The 23,252-nt window shown below is 43.6% G+C and overlaps 1 protein-coding gene across 2 annotated transcripts; it reads right to left on the minus strand.

Moving 5' to 3' along the window:
* Positions 1-6,205: 6,205 nt before the first annotated feature.
* Positions 6,206-22,905, minus strand: CCDC65 (coiled-coil domain containing 65). 2 transcript variants are annotated; one of them, XM_030195253.1, is made up of 9 exons: positions 22,845-22,905; positions 13,693-13,820; positions 13,426-13,593; positions 12,252-12,421; positions 11,768-11,906; positions 11,301-11,498; positions 8,216-8,434; positions 7,484-7,636; positions 6,206-7,167 (listed from the first exon to the last, which is right to left on the minus strand). In XM_030195253.1, exons 2-9 carry the CDS (start codon positions 13,816-13,818, stop codon positions 6,862-6,864), a joined length of 1,479 nt encoding a protein of 492 aa, XP_030051113.1. In that variant the 5' UTR covers positions 13,819-13,820; positions 22,845-22,905; the 3' UTR covers positions 6,206-6,861. The 2 variants fall into 2 exon arrangements, with proteins under 2 accessions (XP_030051113.1, XP_030051114.1); XM_030195254.1 differs by lacking the exon at positions 13,426-13,593.
* Between the last annotated feature and the right edge of the window lie 347 nt (positions 22,906-23,252).

The following is a 23,252-nucleotide window of genomic DNA, read 5'->3' on the forward strand; positions in this document are numbered from 1 at the left end:
CCGAGGTCCGCTTCTGCCTGCTTTTACAAATAATTCTTCAGCTGGCGGGGGACCCCAACCCCCGCCAGCCGCCGAGGTCTTCAAAGTTCTTGTTCGTCATCCTCCTCCGTGGCCATGCTGTAAGCTGCTGATTCGGAGTCTGTCTGACGTCGCACCACGTTGTACGCGCGTACGTGGTGCGACGTCAGACAGACTCCGAATCAGCAGCTTACAGCATGGCCACGGAGGAGGACGACGAACAAGAACTTTGAAGACCTCGGCGGCTGGCGGGGGTTGGGGTCCCCCGCCAGCTGAAGAATTATTTGTAAAAGCAGGCAGAAGCGGACCTCGGCTGGCGGGGGTTGGGGTCCCCGCCAGCAAAGGTAAACAACGTCAGCGGGGGAGGGTTGGCGGCGGGAGAGGAGGTGGAGAGAGTCGTTGGTGGCAGGGGGGGGGCTCTGGCAATGGCGGGGGGGGGGGAGTTGTTGGTGGCAGGGGGACTCTGGCAATGGCGGGGGGGGGGGTCGGTGGTGCCGGGGGGGGGGCTAAATGTGCCCCCTCCCTCTGGCCCTGGCCCCCCCTACTGCCAGAGTCCAGATACGCCCCTGCTACTAATCATTTCTAATATGGCCCAATGTGTGCAACAACGATGCTCTAGCAATGGGACATCATGAATTTTCAAATAGGTCCTGCATTTTGAACTGATTTTTTTTTTTCAATAAACACTAAGTCTTAGCATTTTGTTAAAAAAAATATCAACCCTTAAACTAATTGAAGATTGTGATCTAAATGGCAGAGTGTGTCCTAATAGAGTCCCATCCCTTTGGTCTGTTATTCTTACAGTCTAAAAGCTGGTCCCATCTATAGATTAAACCTAACAGGCATACACTCTGCAATAGGCTGATCCAAACACGTATGGGATTTTATCCAACTGGTTGTTACAGTAAATTCCTAATGGAGCTTTATAGCTGTCAGAGTGACTCTTAGTGGTGGATAAGTCCACTGGTGTGTCAGTGAAGAATGAAGCTAGCTGAGCTGCAAGAAATAGTGTGGATTGCATGGCTCAACAACTGAGGTGTACCAGATGTGATTGAATATGATTGGTCTGCTCTATCACTGCATTCCAATTCCAGGCCAGCAGAGCACAATAGGAGGCAGGATCAGCAGGTGCTCAGGCAGCAAAAGTATAGAGCAGACCACACAAACCAGAAATAAGGAAAGCCTGAGAGAACTTGTGCGGAGTACTGCTGTGGCTGTTTTCCATTATTACTGTTAACTCTAGAGTGAAGTGCATTTTAATTATTCCCTCTAGTTATTTGCCCCAACACAGCCTTCTGTAAGCGAAATGTGGCCACGTTAGGTGCTGTTATTTAATCTTTTCCACTTCAATAAATTGTATATTACCTTATTATCTGGTTAACCTCCGTTCTCAAGACAAATCCCTCCTTTCAGTTCCCTTCTCCACCACCACCAACTCCAGGCTCTGCCCTTTCTGCCTCGCCTCACCCCATGCGTGGAACAAACTCCCTGAGCCCATACGCCAGGCCCCCTCCCTGCCCATCTTCAAATCATTGCTCAAAACCCACCTCTTCAATGTCGTCTTCGGCACCTAACCACTACACCTCTACTCAGGAAATCTAGACTGCCCCAACTTGACATTTCGTCCTTTAGATTGTAAGCTCCTTTGAGCAGGGACCATCCTTCCTTGTTAATTTGTACAGCGCTGCGTAACCCTAGTAGCGCTCTAGAAATGTTAAGTAGTAGTAGTAGTAGTAGTTTGTGTGGTCTGCTCAATTCAAAGACCAGGCCTTAAGATTACAAAATGATTCCTGGAAGTCTATTTATTAGTTGTCGAGTCTAAAACAGTAGACTCAGCAACTACATATTTGATAAATAGTAAAATTTCTAGATAAATCCTGTTATACATACAGTAGAATTTGTTCTTGTGTGTGTAGAATATTAAGAGTTTGTGCGTGAAGGAATAGGGATGGAACTGTAAGCAGATCCCTCTTCTCTCCTCTGCCTTCAAGGACTGCTCCAATCTGTTCTACTGCTATCCCTCAGAATGGCAACAAAGGGATCATTACCCAACGCTACTGATCCCCATGTTCAGGCCTTGAGAATCTCCATCGGATCTGGTGCCCAGGACATCTTTAGTGCATATTCATAAGAAATTTACAAAGATCTAACCTAACAACCAGGCAGGCCCAAATGTAGATATACGCAATTGCCCTGGCACCAAATTTTGCTAGGTGCTAGCCAATGCATTGGAACGAGCAAAACTTTTTCTGCGCAAGCAAAGGACTGAGTTTACATGAGCAAAAATTTTCCAATACATTACCTTCTCAACACTTCTTACAGATACATATACAGACATGCACAGAAACACTTATACAATGCCACGGTAGTGATTCCCGGCACAGCAAATGACAATGATGCCCATTCAATTGAAATGGGCTTCATCGAATTTTTCTGAGTGGGAATCACTACTGCGGCTTTATAAAAGGAGCCCTTAGTTTGCGATCAGTTTCCAAATATGGTTGGAGCATACCAGGCATAGTGTGAAGTTATACAAAACACTACAAATGTCACTCAGGACCTACAGAGCAAGTCTACCATACTATAATAGCAGCAACTTCCAAAGTCACACAAGAAGCATCTACCTAGGAAAAAACAGTACCACAAACACTGTAACACTAGAACATTAATAAACCTATTGGAAAACTAAACAAACCAGATTAGAACAGATCGATCATGCAGTCAGTGCTAACAGAAAACTACATCTCTTTCACACACACAGAACACCCAGTATAGAATAAGTAACCACAAAATAAAAACAGAAATAAAAATTAAACTGAACCAAGAAGCCAGATTCTTCATACAGTGCAGTACTAGAGCAAGAGAAAGTAATGCGATCTAACGACTTTCAATAACTTTGTGTCATCAACAAATTTAATTACCTCACTAGTTACTCCCATTTCTAGGTCATTTATAAATATGTTAAAAAGCAACGGTCCCAGCACAGACCCCTGGGGAACCTCACTAACTACCCTTCTCCATTGAGAATACTGACCATTTAACCCTACTCTCTGTTTTCTATATTTTAACCAGTTTTTAATCCTCAATAGAACACTACCTCCTATCCCAAGACTCTCCAATTTCCGCTGGAGTCTTTCATGAGGTACTTTGTCAAACGCCTTCTGAAAATCCAGATACACAATCAGGCTCATTTTCAAAGCACTTAGCCTCCCAAAGTTCCATAGAAACCTATGGAACTTAGCCTCCCAAAGTGCTTTGAAAATATGCCTCAATATCAACCGGCTCACCTTCATCCACATGTTTGTTCACCCCTTCAAAGAAATGTAGTAGATTGGTGAGGCAAGATTTCCCTTCACTAAATCCATGTTGACTTTGTCTCATTAATCCATGCTTTTGAATATGCTCTGTAATTTTGTTCTTAATAATATTCTCTACCATTTTGCCCGGCACCGACGTCAGACTCACCGGTCTATAATTTATCGGATCTCCTCTGGAACCTTTTTAAAAAATCACCATTACATTGGCCACCCTCCAATCTTCTGGTACCACGCTCGATTTTAAGGATAAATTACATATTATTAACAATAGCTTCTATTATTATATACACCTGCTGTGCAGTGGTGTACCTACCTTGGTTGCCACACAGGGCAGAATACTCCACTCCTCCAGGCTGCCCACCCCTCCACCTCCCTCCTCCTCCTCCAAGCTGTTAGGGGGTGCATCGAGCAGGAACTGACAGCTGCACACCTGCTCAATTCACCCCCTTACTGCCTGCACCTGGGGTGGACCGCACCGTTCACCCCGCCCTTGGTACACCACTGCTGCTGTGTTCTTGAACAAAGCCAAACACTATAGCAAATTTAATAAACTATCAGAAGGGGATCACCTTTCCTAGGTATCTGAGGCTGGTCATCCTCTAAGCTCAAAATCTGCAGAACTTGAATAATTAAACACGGCAACTCTGGCTGCCTGAAAATGTGGACAAAGGTCAGACCCATCCTCCAAAGGTCCATCCAGGCCCAAAACATCCCCGTGAAGATCCTCATCCAAGGGAGGAAGGGAGGCCAGATATTCTAACTGATCTCTCTTAAGGACCAAGGGTCTAACACTATCCTGTGTCCCTGAAGGCTCCAGGTAGGATGGCACAGGCAGACCCTACTTCAGGAAAAAAGCCTGATGAAGCAGGAGAACAAGTTCCAGGGAGAAGGTAGCACCCCCCCTCCCCCGCATCATACCTGGTCAGGGTCGGAGGTTTCAAGTGGCAGCAACAGTGGCAGCTTGCCCAAAGACGGCAGAGGTTCCCACCAAATTTGGGGCCTCCGCAGAAGTTTGAAGAGACTTTGCTGCACTGGGCTGGCTCTCCGATGCACCTCTGTTTGCAACCCGCACAGCCACATCTATCAGCCTACTCAGAACTCCATGCCACTCATTCCAGAGCCGCAGAGAAGCCCAATTGCTCCACCAAGTCTTGCCTTGTTTGGTAGCGATTGTGAGCCCACTAGTGACAGTGAAAGTACCTACAGATAAATATAAGTAAACCATTTTGGCTGTATCACAGAAAGGTTGTATATCAAATTCATGAACCCTAGTCTTTTTTTCTTCTCAACAGCTGTTTCCAACCACCATTACATTACATCAAGAATTTTTCCACAATAACCTGATCAGCTCCATGCAGATAACAGTTAAAAAGAGAACCAGAATTTACAAAACATAAAAGCAATACTTCAAATATAATCATTTCACATATTTTTAAAATAAAACCGTCTTCAGTTATTTATGGAAGGACCACAAATGAGATAGAGAGCGAGCAGAAGGAGGAAGAGAATTCCATATTTTTGTGGCTTGATATGAGATTGAAGCTGAAAGTTGTTAAGATATTTAACCGACTTAACTGTAGGAAATAACAAAGATATTTGCCCCCTCAAAAAGCAGTCTTTTCAATACAGAGAAAAATCCCACCTAATAAACAGGTATATTTCCTTGTACAGTCTGATAAACCAGTGCACACAACTTTAAATGATGCCTTGCTTTATAACTGGGAGCCAGTGTAACTCATAATAATAATAAGTAATACATACATCCGATCTTAAAGAAAAAAGTCACTCATAGCTAAATTCTGCATCATTTGCAACCTCTTCAATAAAGTATTGGTGCATCCCATGTAGCACATTGCAATAATCTAATTTTGATAATAATAAGTCTAAAAGATTGTTGTTCAAAGTTTTTATGAATCAATCTTAATTTTCTTAATAAGAAGAACAAATGTTTTACTATCTTATTAATTTGATTAATCATCATCAATTTCTATCCACTTCAATTCCTAAACTCCTGGAAAAAAAATTCAAATCTAAATTGCATCTTATTGGTAGAAAAATTTCCTTTACCCTCAAATCTCTTTTTGAGAGCCTAGTCACAGGAATTTTGTCTTCTCCTGATTAAGTTTCAGTTGGAATTCATTTGCTCAATTTTCATTAATATTGATGCATTTTTTAATTTCACTCAAAATATCTATGAAGTAAGCCTTAACGAACCCTTTTTAGGCATGGGAGAGGTGGCCAAGGCACTGGCTCCAACTCAGGAGGATCAGGAGACCAGCGTTTGCACCCCCTGTAGCGGCAGCCAACCTCTCAAGGCTGATCTGAGCAGGCTTTAGCTTTATTAATAATTTTTTAAAAGTCTGTTGTCACAGGGAATCAAACCCCTTTGCAAAGGCACAAAGACCAACCAAACGTTGGCCCAAAGAAGGTGCACCAATAAAATATGTCCAAAAAAGGAGAAGGCTGCACTCACATTCCATCTGCTGTTGAGGAGACTGAAAAATAGTGGGTAGCTCAGGGCTGCACACCACCTTATTACGTGATGTAACTCAATTGTTCTCAGTCTCCCCATCTGCTAGTACAGTATATACCCGCTTGTTAGGAATGGCCTTGTCACAATTCAAAGAAGTCAGCCCTTGGACCACAGCGAAGTTGGCTCTACCTGTGCAGCACAAGCACTGCACAGGTCCTTGCTGACAGCTGCTGACACAGACACCTGACAAAGTCCAGGATACAGGCTGATCAGAATGCTGGAGCAAAGCAAACTGAAGTCTGCAAGACACCAGGAAGCCTATTGCTGAGGCACTGGTTGAGTGTAGGGCACTTCCTTAAATACCTAGGCAGGATGTATTTAAGGAAGTGATCATCAGTCAGCGCCATCTTGCAGGGCTATAAAAAGGAAGTGCAGAGTTCCAGGAAATAGAACAGATTCTTCAGGCACGGGAGGCTGCTGGACCCTAGAGGACTTCTGGAAACATGTGAGGGGTGTGAAAAGTCTGGAGATAATAAGGAAGATAGCAGTGGCAGGCCCCCAGAAGTGAGGGGAGGATCGGTCTCGGCATCTGTATCAGCTAATGAGTTCTAAAGATAGATGAGGCTCACATCCCCACCTTCCCTTGATAAATTAATTTTGTTTGAGCAGTGCCTACATTCTAAATCCACCCGGCAACCAGGTTGTTTTGCATATTTGGCTTGTTCTAAAAACAGACCTGTTAAGGAATCTCAAGTACCGGATCTGGAAACCCAGATGAAGCTTATATGGACTCCCCTCAGTGTTAAAGTGAGGGTTTTCTTTCTCTTGAAACACCTTACTTTTAGCTGATACATAAAAGGCAATCACAGGGTGCACAGCACCGTAACCTTCAACCAAGGGTAGGAAGAGTACAATTAAAAAAATAGAACAGCATCTGCTTTAACCTCTTAATATTAAATTCATTGCAGCCAGAAGTCAGGCACAGATAACAATCAATCAAAAGCCACCTTTGCAGAGGTGGCTCAAATGATAGGAGAATGCCTCCGTCTGAGCTCAAAGGCAATGCTGCACCACATGGGCAGCCTCCACGACAGGAGGCCTAGCTCGCTTCACCCGGCTCTCAGTGACAGGCACATGCATTTGGATGTTGCTCTTGTTGTTGAGGATCAGCAGAGGGTTCAGCTGGGACATCACCTCATCATTCACTGATATGCCATCCAGATATTGCTTGAGAAGGAATCGTAGCTTCTGATTATCCTGAGTCAGAATGGCTTTTTCCCGATCTAGTGTACAGCGATCTAACTGCAGCTTATTGTACCGCTTCCAAAATTCATCCAGAGATACATAAAGCTCCATGAGCTGTGAGAGAGGAAGAGAAGAAAGAGAAAGTCATTAAATGACAGACTTAAATGTCCCCATCTTATAGCCAACCTCTTTCTCATCTTTATCCTGTAGCTTAATTCTGACCCTTTTTCCTACCTTCCTTCTACAGTCCCTCCCCATCTGTCTTCTACAGCCCAACTCCAATCCACCTTCTCATTCTTATAATGCAGCTAAATTCACTTCAACTCTGGCCTAATTCTAATCTTTTCTCTGTTCTCTACTCCCATTCTCTTCCCTTCTCCACTTTTTTCTCTTTAAAATCCCAGATCATACTTTCTTCCTATGTACTTACTTCAGCCAGCTGCTCAGAGGGCTTTTCCATGCTGATTTGCTGCACTTCCTCCTCCTCCTCTGGGCTAAGTGAGGAAACATAAAACGGTAACACCTTCTCCTCTTCTGTCTCCAACTTCCTACACATTTCGGTCAAGCGCAGGATTTGGTCTCCCTGGGTGAAGATATTGTGTGAATGAGAGGTGACGAATTAACAGCAATATGCTTAAGACAGAGAAAACTGAAAGGGACAAGACAAAGCACTGCCATATCCACATTCTTGGCATTTCATTAGTTGCTTGTTAGCTCTCAATGGACTTCAGTTGGTCATGGAACAAGATCACTAATCACAAGGCTGCACCAAAACTAGGCAAAGCAGGAGCTCACAAGCCTACAGTGTGACTGAATGTGGCATGCAACTCCTAAGCGGCGTTACAAGTGGACACAATGCAATACTATACTTCTATCCTGCAGGGTCCCCAAATAGAGTTCAATGTGGTGTACAATCTAAAAGATACTGGGCAATCAAAGGATGCAATTACAAAATGACAGATTAAAGAAAAGATACAAAAAAGGTCAAATATAAAGTATCAACATAACATGAAAAAACTCGAAACGAAGAGCCTTTCTAAAAGTCAGTAATGAGATATTTGCCGTACAGATGACGGTAAAGAGTTGCACCAGTGTGGAGATGTAGCAAATGGTTCCAAAGTTGCAAGATGAATGAGCAAAGTGTTGGTAGTTTGGCCCTTACTTTTGCAACAATACGCTTCATTTCTTTAATGGCTGCATTGCTCTGTAGTGTCAGCATAGCCAAACGGTTTCGCTCATTGGCTCGGGCCTGATTCATTTGACCCTTCAGCTTCTGGAAGTGTTTATGGATGATCTCCTTTTCCTCCCGTAGCCGCCGGTTTTGCTCCTCACTCTCTCGAGCATGCTGTGCAATCTTGATTCGCAGCACAGCAATGGACTCCTGCAATGCAACCAGGAAGATGATGAGTTGGAGCTTATATGGCACCATTACCCAGTGCCTTTAGACTCAATTGAGGACCCAGGGGTCAGGATTGAAGCAGGAGAAAGTATAGTAAGGGGAGGCATTCCTAGGCTTTTTAGGTTATCAATAGAAATCAAACAAAATAAAACATGGAAAAGAAAATAAGATGATACCTTTTTTATTGGACATAACTTAATACATTTCTTGATTAGCTTTCGAAGGTTGCCCTTCTCCGTCAGATCGGAAATAAGCAAATGTGGTAGCAGATAGTATATATAAGAGAAACATCAAAGCATTACTTTGACAGTCTGACACAGTGGGAGGGTGGGGGTATGCATGGGGACATCAAAGCATTTCATTGATATTCTAATAGGATGGGTGTGGGTAGGTGAGAGGAGGGTGATAAACAGAGAAATACAACTTTTTAAAAATGTACTTACCTGCTCGCTACCAGCTAGTTCATTGTGAATGCTAGCAAGCAGGCAAATCAAGACTAAAGAACCTTGAGGCAGCAGAGAGAGAAAACAGTGGAGATGGCAAAATGGGAATGTCCCCTCCCTCAGACAAAAATTGCACAGCAAAGGGATTGCAGAAGAATCTTCAATGCCAGTCACAGTGGGGGAGTGGGAGAAGTGTATATTCCACCTCAATCAGGGCCTGGAAGGCAGAATGACCACAGAGAGAAAAGGGTTGTAGCATGGGCAGGGGATTAAAGGAGAGTGAGAGGGCTGACTAGAGCAGGGGAGAGCTGAGGTGGTGGGAGAAAGAGAAGAGCACGACAGCTGAGGGGTTTGGGGGGGGGGGGGGGGAGAGAGGATGACTGAAAGAGCTGTAGTGGGGAAAGGGTAGAATCACTGGACTGCACAGGGGTGGAAGGTGAAGTAGAGTGAAAAGGCCACAAGGAAGTGGTGTTGAAGGAGAGAGATTGATTAAGGTTACACAGCTGCATATGAGTGGTGATGTGCAGTCAGGGAAGAAACGCATTCACCATATACTTCCACCAGTCTGCCCTCCCCTACAAAATTATAGAGGGTAGGGAGCAAGTGGGAGAACATAGTGAGTGCACGTCATTCTTGCCAACTAAGTCCTGGAGGAATTTTGGCCCCAATGCTCAAAACTCAAGCGCTGTTCCGAATAGCGCAGAACGCCCTAATGCTCAATGATAATGAGATGCAAATATAGGTGCGCTCATACCGTTGAGCATTAGGGAATTCGGCAGGAGGATTGTGCTTGGTGCATGAGAAGATTTCTGCGGTAAGCTTGGCTCCTGTGCACATGCGCCTGCTAAAACCCGAACGTGAAAGCACACATTGGCGTCTGTTTTCTGTGGCCTAAAAATATGTATGTTTAATTCTTTTTTTTTTTTTTTAGCTTGGATGCTTATATTTAGACGCAGGAAACAGACGCCAATATGTGTTTTCATTTTGGGAGTTTTACATTTTTTTTTTTGTTAAGCATGGATGCTTTAAATTTAGAGATGCCGTGTGCTTTCACTTGGGTCTGCTGTTACTCACAACCAGTGCTTAAGGGCTTGCACGGGCTTCCTGCTGTTTCCAAAAGCAATCAAAACCAGCAGAATTTGCAGAAAGAAACTGGCCTTCTGACAGCCACCCAACTTAAAACACAAGCTAATCAGAAGTAAACTCCCAACACAGACTGAAAAAGAAAAGGGCACGTTTCCCTGTAACATATCCAGCTGCAAGCTATGCTAAAACATTTCACAGGACCCCACAGTCATTCACAAAGGAAAAACATTCAACATAAAGGAATCTTTCACATGCTCATCTTCCAATGTGGTATATATTATTCAGTGTAAAAAATGTAACGAAGGATGCTATATTGGAGAAACAGGCCAGATGCTTAAGACAAGATTCAATTTACATAGACACAACATGAAGAAAGCTGGTGCCAGTTAGATTCCCACCCCTGTGGGCCAACACTTTACAGGACCAGGACACTGCACCAGTGATTTCACAGTAAGAATCCTGAAGCGTAACTTTAAAACAATACAGGAACGTAAGACCTTTGAAGTCAGAATGATTGAATATTTTGACACCCAACAGACAGGACTTAACAAGGATCTGGGTTTTCTAGCCCATTATAAACCATAAAGTTGTATTTCTCTGTTTATCTCTCTCCTCTTACCTACCTACCCACACCCATCCTGTTAGACTATCAATGAAATGAAATGCTTTGATGTACCCATGCATACCTCCTACCCACCCCCACCTTGCTAGACTGTCATTGAAATGCTTTGAAGCTTCACTTATATATACTATCAACTAACACATTTGCTTATTTCCGATCTGACGAAGAAGGGCAACCTTCGAAAGCTAATCAAGAAATGTATTAAGTTATGTCCAATAAAAAAGGTATCATCTTATTTTCTTTTCCATGTTTTATTTTGTTTAATTTCTATTGATAACCTTTAAGAGTGGACTAACACGGCTACCACACCTCTCTACTTCAGAAAGAATCATGAAAGAAGCATGAGAATCATGAGAAATCCTCTCTTCCAGCACCCTAATGCCTGCTCTGACCTGGCGCTGTTTTTTGCAGCAGTAAGGCAGTTTTGTTTCGGGTGATCTTTTCTGAGCACTGAGGAGGAATACAAAATTACCTCATTGACATAAACTTGACTACATTAGCACGCTACTTGCGTTGTTTGTCTGTGCGCTTGTTTGTTCCTGCGCTCCAGGCCTCTGAACTTTCTGTGAGGCAAATGCAGGAGCTAGTAGGGTGCTAATGGCCTCTAGCATTTGCATTTACTTTTGAGCATCGGGGCCTGTGTCATTTCAGTGAATGCAACTGAGGAGTGGGTGTATAGCAACCAATTCCAACTAACCTGAAGCTTCTGCAGTTTCTTCATTTGCATGTCAATCTCTCGGGCACTTTTTTCATCCCGCAGCTTCAGGGCCTCAAAGGCAATCTTCCGATCTTCTGTGGAGTCATTGTAGTTCTTCAGTGCGTGCTGGAACTGTTTCCATAGGTCTTCCACGAGCCCCTCCAGCTGGATCCGCAGAGCATGCTTTTCCTCCAGGTTCTGAAGCAAGAACATGATACATAAGCTCTGTGCCCCATTTATTACTGCCTCACACACTTCATAACTTGTATGTTTGTGGCAGTCAGACATGCTCCAGATCTCAAGCTCCCTCGACAGTCAAACAATCCATGTCTTACGTATCCGTGACAGTTAAGCCCCATATCTTGTGTGTCTACATTAGTCAAATACATATCATAAACATGAAATCTTACTTGTAGTCCCCACTTGATCTATCCTCCCAATATCCTTCACATGTCTCCTCTCCCTACCTTGTTTTTGATATCGTCCTTTAAACTTTCAAATTCCTGCCTGGCTTCAAACTCGTTCTCTGTGTAGTTCTGCTCCATGGCAAGAAGCACATTCTGCAGGTAGTTGCTCTCTGTTATACTCTGGTTAATGATCACTTTCCTAAAAAGACAGAAGAGAAAACACTGCTGCACACATCTTTCTGCAACAGGAGTCTCCTCTCTAATCTGCAGTCTCTCATTCAGGATGCCCAACACCTCTCACTTCTTTCTTTGCTTTTACTTCCTGCCATTCTCTCTCCTTAACAATTCTGGGTTGTTGTTTTTTTTTCCTTTCTCTGGACCTGTCTCATCTCCCAGGTGCCCCTTTATCTGCATTCCCCTCACCTCCTCCCTTCCTCTTTGCTTCCAGAAGATATGTATGTGTCTCTCACTCTTACCCTCCCACGATTCTGCTTTTCAGAGGTTGCCCCCAATTTTTACCAGGTACTTTTTAGGCCAACAATACCTCTCAGACTCAAACTCCTCTGTCAGAGTCTCTACTTCTGCATCATACTCTTGCTTCAGGTGTTCCAGGCGTTGCCTCTGTAGATGAATTAACTGGTCCACATTGTGTAAATGACTCCGTAGTGTGTATGAATACTGTTCTTCCGCTTCTTGCACATCCTTTGCTAATGACTGAGTAAAAGCAGGTAGAGTAAAGCTAGAAGACATGTTCAGGAACCAATGCCTATATATCATTTTCAACACAGAGGAAAGGCTTGAGCGAACTAGGTGGCTGCTTGGATGCCCAGACAGTAAGGGGTCCAAAACTGAAAAATCTGCAGAGTGGTGTAAACAGCACCCAAGTGTATAGTGCAAGTGGACCCGAGATGAATGAGTCCTGGGGGCCTGCTACAGCAGCAACAACGAGAAGGACAATCAGCATGGGGTCTATCAGGAGGCATGCACATGGGGGCCCTGCAATAGCCCCCCTCTCCTCTTGCATAAGCTTCCTTTTAGAAAATTATGGGAGAGCCAGGGCCACTGGAAGGCTTTAGAGCACTATTCCAAAGAAGTGCTAGAGATACGAGGGGAGGAATCAGAAATTGGTTTTGGAGGAAAGGGGACCCGATACTAAAAGTCTGCCTGGGGTTTTTCAGGAGTCTAGGTATGGCACTGACTGCATGCAAACCTACAGGTTCCATCTCATTTTGGGTTCCTGGTTTATAGGCCAGCTGGGGTTTGAAGAACTCATATTGGTGGAAGAAAGAAGGGTTGTATGCCATGTTTACTAGAGACAACTGGCACACAGTAAGAAGTATATATGGCAGTAGTGAGATCTGCTGTCCATCCTAGCCAGAAAAACAACAATAATTTGTATACTGTGTGTTTTTTTTACTCCTACTAAGAATTCATATTCATCAGCTTCACAAGGCTAAACCATACAGCTCACATTTGGAGATGCTGCAGGCTCATGCCTTTGAACTGTACAAATTCTGCTTTGAAGGTATGTACAGGGGATGGGGTGGGCCACTTGGGGTGTGGCCCTACCAATATTTTGCCCAACACAGGATCAGTAACTAAAGACCTTGGAAGAGGTGATTAGTTTGTTTAGCCTCTCTAACTAAAAAGGTGTATCACTGTCCCTGGAAGAAGTGCAGAAAAGGATATAATTCCGTCACCACCACTGACTAGCCCACCTTGATGACATTATCCTTGCAGTCCACCACTCTTTCAAAGGTCTGGCTAAGGATCTCCATGTCTTTGCGGAGCTCCTTTGCCTTTGCCTCTCGCAGGATTGTGCGCCACTGCAGAGTCAGCTTATTCAGGTTAATCGCACTGTTCCGCTCCTCCTTTGCCAACTTGTCCTAAATCAAAGATCAAGCAACCATACTAGCCAATCAGGATATTCTCCATCTTTGTCCTATTCACTGGCAGGAATTTAAATGCAGTCAGAAAGCGGTTACCTTTAAAAACTGTGTCAACATGTCTTCCTTCTTCTTGGCTTCTTCTTCCTCTGCTAACAGCTTCTGCTGCATGAAGAGCAATCTCTCCTCCTCATTCATCTGCGACATTTTTGGAGACCTAGCCATAGCTTATGTCAAAAGAGATACAAAAAATCAGGGACATATGTTGAGGTACCTTACTATCATTTGCAAACACAATAAAATACATTTTTTAATAACTCTTGTTTATTGGCATCAGTGCAAAATGTACGGATTGTAACGACAGTATTCAAAACACAATAAAGAAACGTGTTCAAGTGTCCAAGTTGCATATGCAGTGCACATTATGATCAATAAATGAACTCCTGCCCCCCACCCCGTCCCCCCTTTCCCATCCCCTCAACAGTTCAAGATCCTACTTCGTGTGACTGAAGTGAGAAGAATCCCAAAAATAAAATACATAGTTTGAGATTACTTTTTTTTTTTTTTTTACCTTAGCCCACCATAGCTCAAATTCACAGCACTCTATCTCCAGCCACATTATAATAGGGCCATGACACACTTGTACTCCAGAGTATCCAAGAGGCATCATCCACAAATGCACTCCCTGAAAGGCTTCACTTAACACAAAACTAGCTATATTTCAGAAAGCAGGTGAAACTCTATGTCTGATCTTCAAGGCCCTGAAAGGAAATGGCCCCGAGTATCTGAAGAATAGGATGATCCTCCATACACCGCCAAGGACACTAAGGTCCCCCCAAGGACTTTCACTAACTACACCCTCTCCAAAAGGCATTACACGATGTGATATCCGCAACCAAGCCTTCTCTGAAGTAGCCCCCACACTCTGGAATGAATTGCCTGAAAGGCTCTGCTTAACACAAGACTACCTCTACTTCATGAAGCAGGTGAAAGCTTGGCTCTTCAACCAAGCCTTTAACGGAAGAAGTAACTAACTTGTTAGTCTCACTCACACATACAAGGATTGACTTGGGCTGCACATACTGCAGCGGGACATGTTTATACACTCCTACCCTAGCTGAGATAATATTTAACCATCTCTCTGACCTCATGTGCAACTTTCTTCAAATCAATCACCTTACTTTCTAATTCTTCCTGCTTTCTTACTCATCTGTATGTTGCAACTTTGCCTTACCCTTCACTACCAGTTGTAGTGTTCTAGTACATATTGTCTTGTCATTGCAAGTAGTATACCATGCCATACTTTGTATTGTTGTTCGAATATTTTTACTGCTCTAATTGCCTCCTGCTCATGTTTGATCTGTTCTTACTGTACACCGCCTTAAGTGAATTCCTTCAAAAATATGGTAAATAAATCCTAATAAATAAATAAATCAGTGTGCTACATCCATGTCATAGAACTGACTGCTGTATGTTGTGATGACCCCTTGTGCCCAACGACCCACTCCACCTGGTCTCCTTTCTCCCTTGGGGACCTTGGGTGTCCGACTTCTGGCCCCTATGTGCAAGACTTTTATTCCCTCAACAGGACCTTCCTTTTCTGGTCAGGGTTATGCTAGTCACAAGTACCTGACAAGATCCCAAAACAGTACAATATATTTTATGCTGCTTATTCTAGAATTAAGCAGTGGATTTTCCCCAAGTCCATTTTAATAATGGTCTATGGACTTTTCCTTTAGGAAGCCATCCAAACCTTTTTAAAACTCCGCTAAGCTAACTGCTTTTACTACATTCTCTGGCAACAAATTCCAGAGTTTAATTACACGTCGAATAAAGAAAGATTTTCCCTGATTCATTTTAAATTTACTACTCAATAGCTTCTTTGCTTGCCCCTTAGTCCTAGTATTTTTGGAAAGGGTAAACAAGCAATTCGCATCTACCTGTTCCACTCCACTCAGTATTTTATAAACCTCTATATCACATATCTCCCCTCAGCCGTCTCTTCTCCAAGCTGAAGAGCCTAGCCGCTTTAGCCTTTCCTCTTTTCTAATTCCACTATATCTTTTTTGAGATGCGGTGACCAGAATTGAACACAATATTCAAGGTACGGTCGCACCATGGAGCGATACAAAGGCATTACAACGTCCTCATTTTTATTTTCCATTCCTTTCCTAATAATACCTAACATTCTATTTGCTTTCTTAGCCGCCGCTGCACACTGAGCAGAAAGTTTCAATGTATCATCAACAATGACACCTAGATCCCTCCCCCGGTCGGTGACTCCTAATGTGGAACCTCCAATTAAAACAAAATCCTAATTTAATTTCCACCTGGGGTCGGGTAAATCTTGGATCCCCTGGACCCCTTCAACTAAAACAAAACCCTAACTTAATTTCCACCCCCCAGCCAAAGTAAATGAAGTACCTGTGCTGGCGGGGATCCCCAAGCCCTGCCAGCTGAAGACCTCCTTCCTGCTGAATAAACGTATCTCGGGTGGCTGCCGAGCAGTTGTAAACTCTGTATTTTGTGCTCATTTTTCTACTCTGTTCTATACAATAGAGATTGCCAAATTCAGTGAAGATATCCTTTTTCCTGATGGGTTCATCTTAACAGCTGTTGTAATGTGCCTTAGGAAGCCTGGTGTTATAAAGTGAGATGAACTATATTGAAATTAAATGGAAGTAAACTTAAACTCACCTTTCATTATTTATTTATTTATTTATTTGTGACATTTATATCCCACATTATCCTAAACAAGTTTGAGTTCAATGTGGCTTACAATAAATAGTATAGGATACATAACAAAGAGTAATGCATAAGAAAGTAATTTGTTGTAAGAATCCAATTTTATAATACAGTATCATAAACATATTGGGATAACTATGGATATTAACATTTAGAAAATATATTATGAATAAGAAATTGTACATGAAGCAAAGAGAAAGTTAATGGTAAATAGAGTAATAACCAATTCAGGTAATAATTAATTGAGATATGGTTGTTCTTTGTGAGGGTTTGTTTGAATAGGAATGATTTGAGGATTTTGCGGAATCTAGTATATTCCTGTATATTTCTTATTTTGGGTGGTAAGGAGTTCTACCATTTGGTTCCTAGGTAAGTGAAGTCGGCAGAGTGGACTGTTTAGTAGATCACTTTTTTGCAATTTGGGAGGTGTGGAGGGGCATAATCGAAAGTGGGTGCCCATCTCTGTGGGCGGCCACGCAAAGGGGCTGGACAAACCGTATTTTCGAAAAAAGATGGGCGCCCATCTTTTTTTCGATAATACGGGTTGTGCGGGGCAAATGCCTAGGATTTGGACATTTTTGAGCTGGGCGCTATCGGTTTTCAGCGATAATGGAAACCGAAGGCGCCCAGCTCAAAAACGAACAAATCCAAGGCATTGGGTCGTGGGAGGGGCCAGGATTCGTAGTGCACTGGTCCTCCTCACATGCCAGGACACCAACTGAGCACCCTAGGGGGCACTTTTACAAATTAAAAAAAAAATTTAAAATAGCTCCCAGGTGCACAGCACCCTTGTGTGCTGAGCCCCCCAAATCCCCCCCCCAAAACCCACTGCCCACAAGTCTACACCATTACCATAGCCCTAAAAGGTGCAGGGGGGTTTGGAGGGCTCAACATTAAGCAGCACAAGTGGAACAGGTGGGGGGGGGGGGGGGGGGTGGGCCTGAGTCCACCTGCCTGATGTCCACTGCACCCACTAACAACTGCTCCAGGGACCTGCATACTGCTGTCAGGGAGCTGGGTATGACATTTGAGGCTCGCATACAGGCTGTCAAAAAAAGTTTTTAAAGTTCTTTTTTTGTGATGGGAGGGGGTTAGTGACCACTGGGGGAGTCAGGGGAGGTCATCCCCGATTCCCTCCGGTGGTCATCTGGCCAGTTGGGGCACTTTTTTGGGACTTGGGTTATGAAAAAAAAGGGTCCAGCAAAAGCGACCCAAATTCTCGCTTCTGCCACCCTTTTTTTTTTTATCGGCCGAAGGCGCCCATCTCTCCTCGGCCAATAAACACGCCCCAGTCCTGCCTTCGCCACGCCTCCGACACGCCCCCATCAACTTTCTTCGTTCCCGCGACGGAGTGCATTCGAAGACGCCCAAAATCGGCTTTTGATTATACCGATTTGGGCGCCTTTGTGAGATGGGCGTCCATCTCCCAATTTGGGTCGAAATATGGGTGCCCATCACTTTCGAAAATAAGGCCGATAGTCTGAGATAGTTTCTTGCCTCATATTTAGTGTTTCTTTGAGGTAAGTTTATTAATGGTACCATATAGTCCGGAGCTGTGCCATTTAGTATTTGAAAAATAAAGGTATGGGCCAGTGTAATTTGATTAATAAAGGGGAGGCACTTTCAAAACGAGAGATTTTATATATGAACCTGGCTGCAGTGCTTTGAGCTGTTTGGAGTTTTTTTCTACAGGTTCTCCTTACAGCCAGCATATATGACATTAAAATAATCGAATTTGGATAGTGTTAATGATTGTACCAAAAGTCTGAATGTTTCTGATGAGAAATAGGGTCTGATCCTTTTTAGTTTCCAAAGAGACCTGAAAGAGTTTGTGATTAGTGAGGAAACTTGAGTATCAGATGTTAAATGTTTGTCTATAATTATACCTAGAATTTTCAGATTACTGTCAATGGGGAATGAAGTGTTGTCAATTGTGAAACTGTTGTAGTCATTTTGGTCAAATACAGTGGTGGAAATAAGTATTTGATCCCTTGCTGATTTTGTAAGTTTGCCCACTGACAAAGACATGAGCAGCCCATAATTGAAGGGTAGGTTATTGGTAACAGTGAGAGATAGCACATCACAAATTAAATCCGTAAAATCACATTGTGGAAAGTATATGAATTTATTTGCATTCTGCAGAGGGAAATAAGTATTTGATCCCCCACCAACCAGTAAGAGATCTGGCCCCTACAGACCAGGTAGATGCTCCAAATCAACTCGTTACCTGCATGACAGATAGCTGTCGGCAATGGTCACCTGTATGAAAGACACCTGTCCACAGACTCAGTGAATCAGTCAGACTCTAACCTCTACAAAATGGCCAAGAGCAAGGAGCTGTCTAAGGATGTCAGGGACAAGATCATACACCTGCACAAGGCTGGAATGGGCTACAAAACCATCAGTAAGACGCTGGGCGAGAAGGAGACAACTGTTGGTGCCATAGTAAGAAAATGGAAGAAGTACAAAATGACTGTCAATCGACAAAGATCTGGGGCTCCACGCAAAATCTCACCTCGTGGGGTATCCTTGATCATGAGGAAGGTTAGAAATCAGCCTACAACTACAAGGGGGGAACTTGTCAATGATCTCAAGGCAGCTGGGACCACTGTCACCACGAAAACCATTGGTAACACATTACGACATAACGGATTTCAATCCTGCAGTGCCCGCAAGGTCCCCCTGCTCCGGAAGGCACATGTGACGGCCCGTCTGAAGTTTGCCAGTGAACACCTGGATGATGCCGAGAGTGATTGGGAGAAGGTGCTGTGGTCAGATGAGACAAAAATTGAGCTCTTTGGCATGAACTCAACTCGCCGTGTTTGGAGGAAGAGAAATGCTGCCTATGACCCAAAGAACACCGTCCCCACTGTCAAGCATGGAGGTGGAAATGTTATGTTTTGGGGGTGTTTCTCTGCTAAGGGCACAGGACTACTTCACCGCATCAATGGGAGAATGGATGGGGCCATGTACCGTACAATTCTGAGTGACAACCTCCTTCCCTCCGCCAGGGCCTTAAAAATGGGTCGTGGCTGGGTCTTCCAGCACGACAATGACCCAAAACATATAGCCAAGGCAACAAAGGAGTGGCTCAGGAAGAAGCACATTAGGGTCATGGAGTGGCCTAGCCAGTCACCAGACCTTAATCCCATTGAAAACTTATGGAGGGAGCTGAAGCTGCGAGTTGCCAAGCGACAGCCCAGAACTCTTAATGATTTAGAGATGATCTGCAAAGAGGAGTGGACCAAAATTCCTCCTGACATGTGTGCAAACCTCATCATCAACTACAGAAGACGTCTGACCGCTGTGCTTGCCAACAAGGGTTTTGCCGCCAAGTATTAGGTCTTGTTTGCCAGAGGGATTAAATACTTATTTCCCTCTGCAGAATGCAAATAAATTCATATACTTTCCACAATGTGATTTTCCGGATTTAATTTGTGATGTGCTATCTCTCACTGTTACCAATAACCTACCCTTCAATTATGGGCTGCTCATGTCTTTGTCAGTGGGCAAACTTACAAAATCAGCAAGGGATCAAATACTTATTTCCACCACTGTAGGTTGGTAATGACCATGAATTCAGTTTTTTCTTTGTTTAGCTTTAGTTTGGCTTCTGAGGCCCAGGTTTGGATGGTTGGAAAGATGGAAGGAGAGGAACAACATAACATTCAAAAAACAGCATGGTGAGAAACAAGATGCTGATGACTTTGGTGCTGAAAATTAGGTTGTTTCAGTTCTTCCTACCATCTTGAACGAGTTTACACCTCGTGACATTTTCAATGCTGACGAAAACGGTCTCTACTGGCGAGCGATTCCTGATGGAACACTTGCATTCAAACATGCCGAAACTACTGGAGGTAAAACGTCGAAGGACCGACTCAAGATCCTCCTTTGCTGCAATATGGATGGGCGTGAGAAGGTTGGAACCCCTCGTCATTGGAAAGAGCAAACAGCCCCGTTGCTTCAAGAAAGTTAAGCGACTTCCTGTGTCATACGAGGCTAATGCAAATTCATGGATGACTAGGGAAATTTGAAGCAGTGGCTAAAGAAGTTAGACACTAGAATGCAGGCAGGAGTCAGATTTTGTTGGTTTGTGATAACTGTGCTGCACACAGGGATGATGTCAGGCTGTCTAACGTCAAGGTGATCTTCCTGCCACCAAACACTACCTCTCTGATCCAACCTATGGATCAGGGCATAATAGCCAATTTCAAACAACATTATCGGGCTCTTGTGCTACGTCGTCTGATGAGCATTATGGATGACCAGACTGGCAAGGATAAATGTGCTGTTGAACTGGCTCGTAATCTATCACTGTTGGATTCCCTACATATGCAGAAAGAAGCCTGGAATCATGTTACACAGGCAACCATTGTGAACTGCTACAAGCGGGCAAGCTTTGTTACGGATGTGGAGAGGGACGAAACAGATGCAGCTGTTGCAAACGTGTCATATGAACAGGTTATTGACATCTCAGCCGGTGTTACTGAAGAGAAGTTTCATCGCTACATAGCTGTTGATTATAATCTACAAACAGCTGACGACAGCACTGATGTGGATATACGTGCCTACATGCAGGCAACAACGGCCGATGATGAAACAGAGGATGAAATGAGCAGTGAGGCACATACTGACAAAATTCAACAACCTCCACCTGTCACTTTTGCAAGAGTGCTGGAGAGTCTCAACATCGTGCGGGCCTATTAGGAGGCCACTGGATGTCAGTACTATGACAGTTTTTACCATCTAGCAGACATAGTCAGTGGAACTCACAGACCCATTAGTGTACAGAGGACTATCACTGATTACTTCAAGTAAGCCTAATGTCAGTTAGCAGAGACTGTATACTGTACGTATAATAATAAACAGTACTGTACATATGTTTATCAGATGTCAAGCTTCTTTGGGTCACAATGGTTAACTGCATGCATTTCTTTGGTCCCAGACCCTTGCACTTAAGCGGATTGCACTGTATATCTGAGTTTGATTTGCCCTGCCTTTCTCAGGGCACAGACCATAGAAGTTTTTTTATTCTCCAAATGCCGGTGTTGCCACCCATGTCCGCTAAGATTCCATAGATCCATTCCTTCTAAACAGGATTCCTTTGTGTTTATCCCACACGTTTGAATTCCATTACCGTTTTCATCAACACCACCTCCCGCGGAAGGGCATCCACGTATCCACCACCCTCTCCGTGAAAAAATACTTCCTGACATTACTCCTGAGTCTGCTCCCCTGCAACCTCAATTCATGTCCTTTAGTTCTACCACCTTCCCGTCTCCAGAAAAGGTTTGAATGCGGATTAATACCTTTCAAATATTTGAACGTCTGTATTATGTCACCCCAATTATGTCTTTTATCCACCACCTTGTAAGACCTGCCAATCCAACTGAAACAGCTTTAGGCTTAAATTACAGTGGACTAGGTAGGCTCACTTCCACTCCAATCTATTGCACCTCTTTATTTAACTTTCTAAAACATTTGTGCAGCGCTGGGTTATGGCTGGTGGTCGCTGCATAGTGTAAGCAGTAGCAGCCGTGAAAACCAAGAAGCTCTTGTCAGGAAAGAGATGGTTCACTGGCACATATGGTTTTCTATTGTAAAAACGTCAGAGCTTACTGGCAACTAATTTGGTCAAAAATGTGTCTTATCTTTCACTTGCCTGAGTCCACTGCGCTCTCTTATGAGGTTGTGATCTTACGAGCTTCTTGTCCTACTATCCCTCTTTTGGAGTCTGATAAGAAATTGTATAACATACTGCTAGCTGTTGCCTTGCATTTAATTGTCTCCAATTGGAAAAATAATGTGTACCTGAATTATAATGAATCAGGAGTTATGTATGCGTGATCAGAAAATATGAAACAATTTTGGCCCATAGACGTCGAAACATTAGGTCTGTTTTGAGGACCTGGGCTCGTTTAGACCTTTTTTGTCAGGAGCCACATAGCACTCCTTGACCTTGTGTAACCCTGCAATTTGTCTCCAGGTATTGCCATGGAACTTTGACTTTGATTATGCTTATGATTTTTTTTGAGGGGGGGGGGGGGGTTAATTTCCGGGGGGGGGGGGGGTTTGTTTGATTTTGTGTTTACTTTTGTATTCTCTGTATGACAAAACCTTTAATAAAAATATAATTTAAAAAAAAAGCTCTCCTTCTGTCATTAAACCTTATTTTAAGCTTCAGAACGCCCGATCCGCTAAGTTACACCCCCTGTGACGTAATGTTACCGTCGCACGGAGGATCGCAACTTTTAAGGAGGACAAGATTGGTAAGGAAATAGGAGGATCCCGGGAGAATAATCCTCAGCGTTAAATACATCAGCTGTCTTCTTCTAAAAACATTTATTTTGGAGGATATATGTAAAACGTCCATATGTAAACGACTGGGCAAAGAAAAAAATTAACTTTTAAAGGTTTTTAAATCGAATCCGGGAGCATCCCGCTGTATCCGTTTTTTACCTTTTGCCTCCTAGTAGCATCATTAACGGTCCCCTCACCCCCGGTACCTGCAAAATTTCCGGAGATCCTCCGCGCCAAATGTATAAACCTGTCTCCTAGTAACCACGACTTCCGGCTAGAAAGACCCGGCCGGCCGGCACCGGCGAGTACTTCCGGTGACGTACAGCGGGGCAAATGAAACCAAGGAGGTTCCTTAGCGACGGCCGTGGAGAGGAGGAATCTCGTGGTAGGGTCTTGTGATTGGTTGGGAGCGGTTGTGGTATTGCCGTGTATTCCCTGCGATACCAGCAGGTGTTGTACGTGGGCCAGTTCTCTTCTACAAGGTTAGTGAGTTTAGAGAGTGCTGTTATTGTTTTGTAGGAGTGATTTGTAGGCAGTTGGCGGATATAATTTGCTCTTTGTTGAATTGGCATTGGATGATATATGTATGACTGCAAATAGCGTAATTACGGAGA

This window comes from Microcaecilia unicolor, chromosome 3 (assembly GCF_901765095.1).
Source record: "Microcaecilia unicolor chromosome 3, aMicUni1.1, whole genome shotgun sequence".
Classification (NCBI taxonomy): Eukaryota; Metazoa; Chordata; class Amphibia; order Gymnophiona; family Siphonopidae; genus Microcaecilia; species Microcaecilia unicolor.